Here is a 13,902-nt window from a genome sequence, read left to right on the forward strand (position 1 = left end):
TTTCCACCTAATGCATTGTGTAGTCCTCGTGGTGGCAGCTGAATGGAGGCATCAAGGGGGGAGGTTACTCTCTAGTTTCTACCTGTCACTTTACTAATATCTTCATGCAGGTTGATTATGCCTAACAGGTTTTGATTACTTCACAGTGCAATGATCAAGTGCAAAGAAAAAAAATGGAAGAAAATTGTAATATTCTTACACTAAAAAAAAAAAATCTTTCTTATATAATCAGTTACAAATCAGAAATGCAAGAGATTTAAATAATATATTTGTCATTTTCACATTGTGCACAACTGGATGATCATAGCTTCCTACCCTCTGTTGTCATTCCCAAAAGCAAGGTCTCAGGAAACCGTCCATTTTATGCTTCTTGCATGAATTTCTGCCTGTTTAGATTCATACACAGCGTCCATCCTTTACCAGTCAATTAGCCCATCTCATCTGCCTATCTACGTGGATATGATTGGCTATGTATCTATTGTATTTCCGAGGTATGTAGGTCACGTCTCCATTGGGTGCTGCTGACTTTGCTAGACAGCAATTTCACAAACGCTGGCTTTTACTGGAGAGAAAAGGAAATATTGCTAGGAAAGCTGCCTTAAGATTTGCTGTGTGTTCTTATTTGCCTTTTATTTTCTGAAGCCCTCTAATGGGAAGTCTACCTTGGGTGTTCTGCTGAGTTTTGATGAGCTAGGCTGACTTGCATGGGTTTGCTGTGCATTTTTGCTTCTCGCTGCCGTGTTTGCGCTGCTTTTGTCTTGGCTATTACATAATCCGTTTGTGTCTGCTCACTCTTTCCTCTCTTTGCTTTTTTTTCTTTTTCTTTTTTTTTTTAACCCCGACTATTCTAAGAAGTCAGAATTGCACTTCTTGAGTATTGCTGTGACCCTCCTACAGAAAGTGAAGCCCCTGTCCACTGGGTGCTGCTTCCCAGGAGGTGACTTTTTGGGATGGAGGGCATGGGGGCTGGAGATTGACTGCAGATTTCTGAGAGAAAGGAAAACTTGATGAACCCATGTCTGATCCTGTGATGCTGCCCAAGCACGTGGTGTTTCATGACGATTTCTTTGTTCAGGGCTTGAATGCTACTTTCCCTTGAGTGACAGAGTGAGTCATGCTGGCTTGGTCGTGTTCGATGCTTAACGCAGGCTCAGCCTCAAAATGCGAATAGCCCCAGTGAGGTCGTCAGAGGTCTTTGCATGCTCTAGGTCTTTACGAGTTAGACATGTACTTTGATGAATCAAGGCTACAGCTCTTCATGTTCCTTGTCGTGCATAGCACGGTACTTTACTGTATTTGATCCTATACTCATGCAGTTTCTCACTGGAAGAACCCCTGAGTCATCTAATCTGGTATGAACCCCAAGTAGTGGCTCATTGGCCAAAATTACCGGCAAATGCTTTCATCCAGTTCACCACCTTTTTTCTGAAGGAGAAGGGAAACAGCTGTTTTTGCAAGGACCACAGCCAGACAGCTGGACGCCTCCTCTGTGCAGCCAGCCAGGCTGCTGCAGCCACCCTCAGCGGCAAGGCTTTTCCGGCAGCAGCCTGGACCCAGCCCTCGCTGTGGCTGAGGCAGGACGCCCAGCTCCAGTCTGGTATCTTGACAAAGACCCTCAAATTGCATGCATTTCTTCCTGCCCTGTGCACACCAGCTTGTGTCTGGCTCAGGCTTTTCCTGAAAGGTCTTCTGAAAGGTGGTCATACACATGCCTCCATATACTGGCATTAGATCATATATGTGGACTGCAGTGCCTAGGCATGCCTGGTTATGCCTCCTCACTTCTGAGTGCCAGCTTTTTCTCACCTTTGAGGCACTCATATTACCTGGTGAAGTGACTTCACAGTCATTTTTGCTCAAACCCAGCACAGCTTGAGTTATTCAGACCTCCCCCTTGAGGGCAGACCTCTCTGGCCACAGCATCTTCCTACCATGGTATGTTGAATTTCCTGTGGGGGGTGGCCTGTGAAGTGCCACCCTTGGCTTGGTCAGTGGGGCCTGTAGTCCTTGCTCATGGGTTTCATGCTGGAGGTGTACTGAAGAGCTTGCGTGGTCCATTTTGCCTTCTGATTACTCGTTTGTGTGACTCAGTGGTAGCATTGTGCCAGTCCTTGTGTCAGTGTGAATGTTAGTCAGGGGCCTTATATTTATTTCACTGATGAAAATGTTGAATACTAGCAAGGCTAAGAGCAACCCCTGTGGAATCCTACCAGAAATATTTTCATTTGATAGACATTCCCCACTGATGCCTGCTTTTAGCTCTATCATTTAGCCAGTTCTTAATCCATTTAATATATGCTTGAATAAAATTACGTAGTGCTGTTTTTTAATCGAAGTGTTATCTAGTATTAAATCAGCTGTCTTACTGAAATGCAGGTAAGTTCCACGTGTGCAGCTAGTTTCTCTAACCAAGCTTGTAGTTTCAAAGTATAAAATAAGGTGCTTTGTTTGTTTTTCTTTTTTGTTGTTTTAAGATCTGGTTTCTGTAAAACCAAGTCAATTGACTGGCTTTAATTATATTCTTTTGCAAGCATATAATCTGGCTTCTTTGCAAATATGGAACAAATATTTACCAAACACTTCTGCCTCTTTTTGAATCATTAATAACAATCCTGTCATCTGTAGCCAGTAATAGGCCTACACTGGATTTTTTTTTAGTATTATTATTATTTTAATTTGCTCTAAGGTCTACTTGAATGTCACGTATTTGTCAGGCATAGATTTTTCTCTGAAGTCTTCAGCTTCCCTTTTCAATTTACTGCACCTCATAATTTCTAACACATGTATAGATTTTGTCCAAAAAAAAAAAAAACTTTTCCTTTTTTTTAAAACCCAAATTAGTCAGCAGGAGATAAAGAAACCTGGATCAAGCAAAAGTCTTAACTTCCAACCATGCTGAAATGAAGAAAACGAGACTCCAAGCCTCGTCCTGAATCTTGTCCCTGTCCTCCATGGAAATGAAAAACATTAAATTTTTGGCATAATTGGCCAACCTGGTATTTGCAATGCCTCTAACTTTTCTATTAAAAGCAATGCTAGTCTGAACTGTAATCCATGAAAAATACCACCTTTTTGCTTTTTTCAGAGATTGTCTGGTCAGGAGGGGGGTCAAAACAACAGTCTGCAGCAAGTCATATGTCTCCACATTAATCCACACAAGGAAGTGTCTGTTTCACTTATTTCCCAATGAGGAATGTTTTCTTTAGAGAGGTAGCAAATTGATTTTCCCCACATGGAGCATGGGATATCTCATTTCCAAAACAAAACTTTCAGAAATGGCTACACAAGTCCGCTCTTTCTCCGTGTGGGTTTGAAAGCAGTGTGGATCCCTGCAAGGTTGTTCGCTGCTGTACTCTGGAGTTTCCAGGTCAGGTCTGGCATGTTCAGTTATAAAGAAAGGAATAAACAAGTGTTTGCATTTAGAAAAAGTCTAGTAAAAATAGTTTTAATATTCAAATTGTTTTATATGCCGCTTGAGTAAGCAAGAGGTGTGTGTTTGTGGAGAGGCTGTGTGACCTCCAGAGCTCAATGGGAGCTTTAGTTGTTGGTAGGTGCTCATCACTGACTTCCATAGGTGTACTTAGGATCCTGTAGAGAATTTCCCCAAATTCAGTTGATACTGTTGTTTCCTAAACAAAGGTCTGGTTTTTTTAGTGTAGTCTGATCTTTTGCTTTTTCTGGCCACTTTAATGTCTGACCCTTTGATGCAATGGTAAGTTGCAACTTGCTTCTCTTCACCAGCTCTGCTCAGTGTGCCTGGGCAATAAATGCCCCAGGACCTCCTTCTTGAACCCTGTTTCCAGGAGGGAGAAGCTTTTAAATAAACTTTGAGGGGTGAAAGGAAAACAAATGGAATGTAAGATCCTGAACTCAGGATGCAGAAAAGGGAATGAGGTGAAGGAGAGAAAACAAAGAGATGGAGGCGACAAGGAAATCAAGGAAGCAGCTGGGACTCCAGAACAGTATGCGAGATTAACTAACCTTTGAACAGTTTCTGAGACCGTGCTTAAATATAGCAATATGCTTTTCTTAACTTTCAGATTGCAGAATGCCAGAAGCCCCCTAGAGGGCTAAGTGTTAAAACCATTAAAACTGTTAACTTTCTATTCATTACACTTTAAAAGGTGCAACATGTAAGCATGTTTTTCAGCCAAGAGCTAACTTTTGCCAGGCTGCTTTAGGGGTGTCCTCAGCAACCAGCTATTTGCCACCTGCCAGCAGGCATGGTTGGTTCATGGATTTTCTGGAGATCTGAGACCATTCTTCTCACCTTGACTTCGATGGCCAGGCACCTCCGTATGCCACCTCCAGCTTCTGTTTGGCACCTGAATCATGAATAGCTCTGTGATCTGACACATCCTGCCATTTCCACCTGTGTAAGAGGGAAAGTCTCCTAGTCTGTTTTGTATCTACTGACGGTTTTGCAGCTTAGGGCCAGGCATTCTGATATCGCAGCTTTTGTGCACGTGTGTGAAAACTGGAAGATGTATGAAGGACTGGCACAGTGCAAAAGGATTCTGTGAGGAGATGTTCTGCGAGGTGTCCTACAGGCAGGAGAGACTGCTGATGCATTTAGCAGGTGTGCTGCAGCTTGCCTCGTGCGAGCACACTTCTCTTCTGAGCCCAGCACCACAGTACATCCCTGTTTATTAACTTCTTGCACCTTCCAGCGCTCCACCTTAATCCTGGCTTTGTGATTACCTCCCTCTGGTGCACTCCCACCTCTCATGTTTAGAGCTCACCTGACTGTGTAAGCCCACCCTAAATGTAGACCCATATCTTCCACTGGCCCTTCTTTGCTGATGGCCCTGGACATTTTTACAAGCTCAGGTGGGTTTTTTTGTGTTGTCATACTCTTGCAGTTGGCAAAAATGCTGTTGTTCCTTCCTTTTCCTTCATCTTTGCACAGGGACAGAAACATGGTCACAAAAACAACAGGCAGCCAGAATCTGGTTGGCAGTGTAAGTTGTAATTGCATTAGCAATGCTGAGCAGCTATACCAGTACATTCCTCAGCGAAATACGGCAATGCCGTCCTTCCCTTTTCTTTCCTTTTTTCTTTTTTCTCCCACTTTTGAAGTGTTTCTGAGAACCTGGAGTACCAGCAAGCCAGAATCAAAAGTCATATCAGGAAATAGTTATGCAGATCAGAGAGGCCTGGAAAAGGCAAGAACTTTGATCATGGGCATTACAATTGCTTAGATGTTCTCTAAAGTAAGTAATGTGGAGTGAGCAAGGAAAAGGTACATGTTTTAGGCATCAGTACAGTACTGTTTACTTACATGGTTTGTTGAGCAGCCAACGAGGTCCAAGGTTATTTTGGACTCAGCATGAGTAAGTGATCCAGGTATGACAAATGAAGTAATGCATTCCAGGCTCATTAAAAACTCTTGGCTACACCACTGATTTTGACAAAGTGCCAACATAGCTTGACCTCAGCTGTGTGAAGGCCACTATTTTTTTAACACCCTCCCTATAACAACACATCTTTTACATCAGCCAAAATATGTGCATCTAGAGAACAGTGTTATGGGGAGGGTGGAACTCATTGGACTTCCAATGGTAATCAGGCTCCTAAAAAAGAGATAATTCTACTGTAACTAACCTGCTAAAGTCAGGTACCCCAAAACCACAGCCATTTTCTCTTCACTTATTTGTGCATCTAGGGGTGGCCGTGTGTATGTAGTATATTGCATTCTTGGCATGGACATGGCTCAAGTGAAGCTGACTTGATAACAGGGAGATGGTAAGTCCAGCGGTCACTTCCCTTTCCTGGGGATGCAGGTAAAGAAGGTGGCTGGTAGAGATGCTGTCTTCTTGTGGCAGCCTATGCTTTTCCACCATATGTAGTGTTTAATCATAGCTGACCTTGGCAGCTCCCTCTCTTTGTGTGCTTCTCTTCCCCCTGCATAGAACTTGCCATCCTTGGGTTTAACCCAGAGCTGGGAGTTGTACTAGGCAGCGAGGCTTGGAAATGCTCCTGTTTCCCATGTCCTGCTGAGCAGACAGTGTCCCTGAAAGTTGAGCAGCTGAGGGTGGTGGTGGCAGGAGAGCAGTGGCCACAACCTTGTGAATTTTCTGAGTGGGTGGGCAGTGTAGCTGTCTCTTTCCACACCTTCTGGCCCTCTCTGTCTTCCCTTCTGCCCAGTCTCCTTGTGTCCCGCTCAATCACGAGTTAACGTTTTGTGGTCTTCCGAGAAGTACTGATCCCTCATGTCAAACAGCAAGCAGCGATCTTTGTGTGATTTGCGGTGACTACCTATTTCCAGACAACACCCAGGGACCCTTTCAAACATGGAGGGAAAGAAAACATTCCTGTCTCTGGGCAGATTCCTATAAATAATTTTCTTTCCCCTGAGAATTCACAACCGAGATGGCAATAAGACATACTCCAGAATGGGAAGAGTTGTTAAGATATGGTTGTCATCAGGGCCTGTGTAACTGTTGATATTCATGACATATCCATTTCACAAGCGTTCACTTAATCAGGAGCACAAGACTTTTACCACCAAGTTAGTAGTCAGCTGAAAAACAAAGTCCACACCACATGCATACTAGTTAATAATCACACCTTTTGTTCTTTACGGTTACAAATGCTTGCACTTGAATTAGGTCTTCGTTCATCTTGGATTCTTGCTTGATTCCTTGTGAAACCCCATGTTACAGCCTCAACATCCTCTGCAGCAGTAGGCAGCATTGCAAGCGGTGGTGGTTGCATTGCGGGGCCAGCTGGGTTGGTGGGCTCTGAGGGACAGGTTTGTTTAAATGACACCAGCTGGATCTGCTGCTCAGGGAAACAAGGAAGCAACATGCTGATATAAAACTGGCATCCAAGGAGTGCTGAAATGGTCCCTCTGAACTCCTGTTGATGGGTAAAGATAGCAGGCACAATGGTGACGTGTATGGGAAAGATAACCAGCCCAAGGTGGGAAGCGTGCCCTCGTGCTCCTCCAGCTCTCCGAACATGAGGAGCGTTAGCTCGTACTGTGTGCATTTTGCAGCTGGCTGTGTTTTACTTGGTCATACCTGAAATGTTTGCCAGACCTCAGCAGGTGACATGGATTTCCCTGCTAGGCTTTGGATTGCTATCGCACCTACAGATTTTGCAGGGAAGAATTTCTTGTGCGTTGCCATTTTCTAAATGAACTTGCCCTTTGTGATGACTAGCAAACTTGGGATGAACTGTAATCTCAAGAAGAGGCTCCTTGAGTCAGCAAGGCACAGGTGTGTGTGGGCTTCAAGTGGATGAATGCACTTTTGCTTCTGGAGGTCTGAACTCAGAGGTTTGGGCCATTTGTATTGTACCAGGTGTACGTCTCTGCTGACAGCCCTTCCATGCCTACCTTCCTTGAACAGCAGCAGCTGTGCTCTCCCAGGGCGTTGTCACCTGCTGATTGCAGGCATGGGGGTGTTCTGGTTTGCATCCCAAACCTCAAGTGTATAGGGCAGCTATGCTATGCTATGCTATGCTTGTATTGAGCCTTTGAATCACACCTATGTAGAGGCAAAAAAAGTTCACAGCAGCCCACCAAGGGTCCCAGTGGACATTTCAGTAGCTGAGTTTTCCCCTCTTTCAGATACATCAGGAAGCAAAAAGAAAGGAAGGAAGTGAAAAAAAAAAACCAAATTGGCAAAAGCAAACATGTTGTCAAATGCACAGGAAAGAAAATATTTAAACTGGTAGTATGTCATATCTCTTGTACTCCTGTTTCAGGCACTTTAGACTAAAGAGGTGGCAAATAAATGAAAACTTTTTTCTGTACTTATTTATTCAAATTTTTACTTTAATTTGCTTTGCTTATGTTCTCACCTTCTGGGAATGTACAAGTTATCAGGTCTCACTGCCACAAATGCTTTCAGACAATGAATTTGAAAGCCATATGCACAAACATGATGAAATTGAGTTGTTTCAGGTATTCTCAGGTAGTCATGCCAGAAGTCCTTCTCCACCAGAAAGCAGAAAAAACCAGGGAGTATTCACTTAGCTGTCCAGTACATACTAAACATCCAATGTAATCAGGAAAACTGACTGGGACTAAGCCACAACATGTTTGTAAAATTGCTTTAAAATAATTATGAATAAGAAAATCAAGAAATCTTCAGTGTGCTTATGAATATGTCATAAATGAAACAAAAAATGAAAAATAAAACAAGTGTGTGACTTGTAAATTATTCCTTTGGCCTTAGTCATATTTCCTAGCTCAAGAGAACCAAATGGATATAGCTGAAATATAAATAATCTTCGAATAATACATTTATTTATAATGATTTAGGGAGCAAATGTTAATGGCTTTGTTTCAAGTGTGACTGGAACTCTTTCAAATATTTTCTTTTACAGAGTAGATACTAGAGGCAAGGGCCTTCTCTTCTGTTATTAATTCCTATTGCTGCTTTCTTGTTAATTGTGCGTCTGATCTGGAATAGCTTAAAGTGATTTGAAGTCGTACGATGCCGCGTGTGGGACGGTCCTCGTGTGTGCTGCAGACAGACCTTCCCGGCTGCAGCTCCTGAGCCACGAGGAGAATGCAAATACCCCATTTTATAGTGGGTTTGTGCCAGTTCTGCCGTGGAAGGCTCCAATTCAAACAGTGTTTATATGCAAGCTCAATATACCTGGAATTTAGGAACAAATGCCTTCTTGCTTTTAAAGCTTTTAGCAAAACATTAGAAGTGCTTTATAGTGTGATACAAAGTACAGTGCCAAAACTCAGGATAACAAGTATGTTTGGAAAACATTGAGCCTTGAACTAGTTTCTTTATTTATTAAAAAAAAGAAAGAAAAAGTAATTCACATGCAAGTGTATTTGATCCTAGCTGAACCACATCTCTCTCCAGCCGTTGGTTGGACTGGGTCGGGGGATCCATTCATTCGAAGCTTAACATTTTAACCGGTGTGCAGGGGTGTAGTAAATTGAGGGAACATTTCTATTTTCTTCAGTACCTTTTTAAAGAAGGTGCGACCGCTGGGGCTAACCGTGGTCAAGGATCTGTCCATCCCATCCAGGCTGTGTTCAAGAAAAAGTAGGCATCGGGAAGACATCAAAGGCGGAGGGATGAGCGGGGTTTATAAATAAGGCAGGGCGGCGTGGCCAGGGCTGGTAGTCTGGCAGCCGGCGCTGGAGTCCTCGGAGCTCATCCCACGCTCCCGCCGAGTCGCTCATCTCTGTTTATATGAGTAATGGAGCGGCTGGGGGAGGGGATTTGTAAGCACGGAGCAAATACTCTTAGTGTTCATTTTGTGTAAGACTGACATCCACACCAAGTCGAGACTTCCAGCGACGTAGTGTGCAGTCACATGCTGTAGCATTCATGAGTACAGATATAAATCAGGCAGATGTTTGTCGACTGGAATGGGTAATAATTTCTTTCTCTCTTTGTTTGATTTTGCATGTTAGCCTCAGATGACAATTTCAGAATTGCTTTCTGCAGTACTTTTCAATAAGCAGAATGTGCTTCACTGGAGATAGATGGAGATATTTCTATAGGGAGATAAACATATTTTTATATAGACACAAATACAGACTTACACACATACGCACATGCATATATATATATTTACCATGTGCCAGTGCTGGGGGAAGAAAAAGGATGTGTCTTTTGGACTTTTGGTTTTAAACCCACGGCTTTTCTTTTTCTCTGAACAGACCAAATATGACACTGTTACTCAAACTATAAAATCAAATTAGCACCCTTTATTGTGTTTGCAAACTAATTAAAATGTAAAATGTCCTGAAACCACTGGCTTACTGTGTGACAAATGTAAGATTAGAAACAATTAGAAGGCACTCAAGAGGTTTGTGGTGTTTAGATTTCTGACATTGTTCTAATCATCCCTTTAAGTAATGAAGACAATGGTTACCTAGAAATTAAAGGTTTAAAGGAAATTATCTTCTTCGGTACAGTCATTAGTTAATGATTGTTTATAATTTTAAATGTTGCCATAGTAGTCGGAGGCTGATTTTTAAATCTGAAAGCAGGCAGGACACGTAATAATGAGCAAACATCTGCTTCATCTATTATTTCTATATGTGATCATAATTTATATTGTAATACCACTATTGAAAGATGAGTCTGATATTTTTTATGATGATCCATATCCCATTCTACGTATGGCTCAGCACAGTTAGGATTTAGTCACTGTGTTATTTCAGAGCTGTTTTATCTTAAGAATTGGACAAAACTGAAAGTGATTCATGTTAATTTATATGTGTGGCATGTAACCCTTATGAAACAATCGCTTATTTCAGTACTTGTCAACTTCCAAAACTAGTTGTTAAGGGGTTTTTTGATCCATTTCGGGACTCAGGGGTAATTTTTTTTTTTTTTAACATTTTTAGAAGAACTTTGACAGGAATGACAAGATATATAAACATTTCTTGGAGCCATAAGGAATTTCAATATTTCAGAACATTTCCAAAACCAGATGTTTCCAAAAGTTGGAAATAGTAGTTAGTACTCTTACTTGAAGATTAGAAATAATAAATGCAGCAGGCTGATTAATGCAAAGTTACCTATTAATATTCTATTTTGTTCTTTTTTGTACCATGGAGAAATATTTGTGCTTTCTCTCTGAGTCCTTCAGAGACCAGTGTTTGACTTTATATTAATTAGTTATGTGAAAGCAGAATAGATTAGCCTTGGGGGATATTCTATAGAAACGTATAGCGTGTCGAGATGTAACCCATGGAGGATGGGAATCTCGTAATAAGCATTTACTGTAGACAGATGTGTACATTTCTGTGACTGATTGTAGTGGAATTATTTATTATGCTTTCAGCTGTTAAGAATGCAGTATAAGACAATGTGCTCAAATTGTTCTCCATTAATTTTCAGCGCCAAATCTTAAAGGCAGACCGCGCAAAAAGAAGCCTTGCCCACAGAGAAGAGATTCATTAAATGGCATTAAGGATTCCAACAATAATTCTGAAAGCAAAGCTGTTGCCAAGGTAAATCACTTAATAATACTCTTTTCAGTACACTCTTCTCTTTTTAGGTACAGCCCTGCCTTTGTTTCCCGGCATGCTGTTTCGAATTTAGAATGTAACTTATTTTCTTGGAGAGATAAATGTAATTTTTTTCAATAGTTTTATTCTTCACTTTAATTCATGTCTGTATTCAAAGTTACCAGCAACTATAATCACCTAACAACCTAATGCTATCAGCTTGTTGGTAACTGGTAGTGCTTAAGCTTTCTTGGCATCTAGTGTTAGTTTTCACATTCTGTGACACACAAACATAGTTTGTGACAGTATCTTAGAATTAAAAATAAACCAGGGAGCAGCTCACCCTGTTACAATGTACTTCTAAATATAAGTTTGAAGATAAACAGACTATGAAACAAGAGCCGCTTCAGTAATGGTTTCTAAGAAGCACACACAAACGACATTACCCTGATGTTAAGATCTCGACTTTTTTAAAATTAGAAAAAAAAAGACAAAGCAGAAATTCAGTATGAAGCAGAAAGTCAGTATGAAAGCTTAAAAAAGAAAAATCTGGGCTGTTTCTTTAATACTTAGTGCTGAGCTGCGTGTTCCAGGGTTTGTTGGATAGTGCATGCTTTTACAGAGTCTTCTGTATGTGCTGCAGTGCTTAGCCCATACTGCAAGTAAAAATTGGATCGTTGATTTGTGTTTATAGAACTAATCTTTTAGATATTTATGGGTTTATGTCTTTTCCTTAAAATATTTAAAAATGGAGTTTCTGTAGTGTAATTTACATCCTATCTTCTATGTTGTCTGTGTGGTTTTAAATAGGAATTTGGTTTGGTTTTCTCTTTAAAAAAAAAGCACAAATGGCTCCTTTCAAGATGATTTAATTTGAAACTGTGAGATGCAAAGACGGAAAATTACTTAGAGCAATACTTGTAGATTTTTATCTGAGGCAGAACTTTGTCACTGTGATACTTTTGAGCTAAACAGGTTTGCATAGACTGAATTTTTAGGCCAACTTCTCCCGAATCCATTGTTTCAATAAATTAGATGGATGTGTATCTGGAAAATGCTTCCATTGTTGTGACCACCTCTTTAGGAAATACAGTGAATCTATAGATCCATTTACGTTGGTATTGTTGTATGCAGTGAATGTCCTGGGAGATTAGGAGGTTAAAGAGGTCAAGTGGAAGTGTTCTGCTCTCAGTTTCTCATAGGAAGGCAAATTAAATTCCACCTCCTCCTCCTCCCTAGGAGTTCAGTTAAAATTGTGCCTTCTGTTGATGACAATAAAAGAGGCTGAAGTTCATGATGAAGCTCTGCCCTTAAGTCACTGTTTCTCTTCTTTTTGTACCCTATTGTGCCCAGTTGGAGTCTGTACTATGGTATTAGACAGGCATGGTAAAAGGTGATGGAGCCTGGTGTGTTGAGTTGCAGGGTCCTGCCAGATACTATAGAGTTTGCCTGAACGTTTTTGCGCTGTGGAAGAATGTGCAAAATCCGTGGTGTGAAAATGTCTCAATTTGCCTCAGTTCCCCCTTCCCCCAAGCTGTTTTTCATGTTAAAATATGACCAGCAAACTGGGGTATGGACCATGTTGTCAAAGCACCCCGGACTGTAGCACAAGTAGTTCTGCCTCTTCAGCACCTGATATATAGGCATTAGATAATTAAAAACAAGAGTAACACTTCATACCAAATTGTTTATCCTCTCTGTTTATATTTGGGTTCACCCTACTAGTCAAATGGGAGGATATTTCAGATAAGAAGTAATTCCACCTATTTATCTAGTCATACTGTGCTCATCATTGTGCAGATATTAATAGCATTAATTATCTTGGCCAGCTTAATTTCATTATAAATAATAGACATGCTCATGATATAATGTCCTTGCATGTAGTCACACTGACTTCACTGTGGCTTTTCACATCAATCTGTGTGTCAGGGCTGTGGACATACTTTAGTAAGAGGGACAGTGAATCAGAAACCCTCTACAGCAGATGTATTGCACTTTATACAGACCCTGCCTATGGGTTTCTGGGGAACAGTTGGGATGTTAAGTCATTGTCTTAGGCTCTGTGTTGAGCTTCACCATCAGTTTTCCTCCTCTGTCCATGTTCTGTCTCTGACTAATGCTGACAATGGGTCCATGGAGAGCAGAGTTGAACACTGCTAGTGTAAACGGGACAAATCCACTTGTGTCAGATGCTGAAACATTTTGGCAGCGGTCCTGGCCGTATTCCTGTTCCAGCTAAAATCCCTTTTGACTAGAAGTTGTGCTGCTCTCATACTCAGATCATGGCACCCAGTGTCTGAAAGCAGCCTCATTTCTCGAGTGGTGGGGTGACGGCTCTGACGGAGACGCAGTGGCTGTACGGTTTGGGTTGGGAAATGGCAGAAGTGGCATTCTGAAGACTGTGGTTTTGAGCCTGTCAAGACCAATGCAAGCCACTGTAACGACTTGCTGAATTTCATGTTCTAAGCTGCCAATTACTAGAAAGCTTTGTACCTTCTTACAACTTAGTTCTCATTAGGCATGTTTACCTTGAACCATCAGCAGATCGTTTTGTAGGCATTTACTGTTACCTGACACAGAAGAGCATTTGGTTGGGTAGGAGCAGCTCTGAGTAAATTCCACTGTAGGTGGCTTGTTAAAAATAGAGCAATAGTGGGACAGACAATGTGGTCCTAGACTTGCAGGTGCTGCCAGGGGAAGGGGGTCTTTTGTGTACTACTTCTTGCTTTTGATCTCCTTGCTGGTCATGGCATCCATTTTAGCCCCTCCCGAGGAATATCCCAGGGGAGTTCCCTCCCAGGCTAGGCATGTAAAAATCACAAGAATATGAGGCCATCTACTGAGGCAGGATCAGCTCTCCTGGAGAGACGTATGTCAAGCTCTTCTCTCCAAACAGTCCCAGGACTCTGGAGGCTTTCATACTTCACATGTCATCAATGCTGGACAGGCTTTTGGGACTT

General features: G+C 41.6%; 1 protein-coding gene across 4 annotated transcripts in view; it reads left to right on the forward strand.

The window, feature by feature from the left end:
* Positions 1 to 13,902, forward strand: part of ARID5B (AT-rich interaction domain 5B) — a 124,404-nt gene that overhangs the window by 74,145 nt on the left and 36,357 nt on the right. For 3 of the 4 annotated variants that reach the window (XM_075505287.1, XM_075505288.1, XM_075505286.1), the window contains one exon: positions 10,833 to 10,945. In XM_075505287.1, coding sequence (XP_075361402.1) covers positions 10,833 to 10,945 — 113 coding nt within the window. Of the gene's footprint in view, positions 1 to 9,200; positions 9,354 to 10,832; positions 10,946 to 13,902 lie in introns of those variants that run through there. The other variant, XM_075505289.1, reaches the window with a different exon arrangement.

The sequence above is a fragment of the Mycteria americana genome, chromosome 6 (assembly GCF_035582795.1).
Source record: "Mycteria americana isolate JAX WOST 10 ecotype Jacksonville Zoo and Gardens chromosome 6, USCA_MyAme_1.0, whole genome shotgun sequence".
Classification (NCBI taxonomy): Eukaryota; Metazoa; Chordata; class Aves; order Ciconiiformes; family Ciconiidae; genus Mycteria; species Mycteria americana.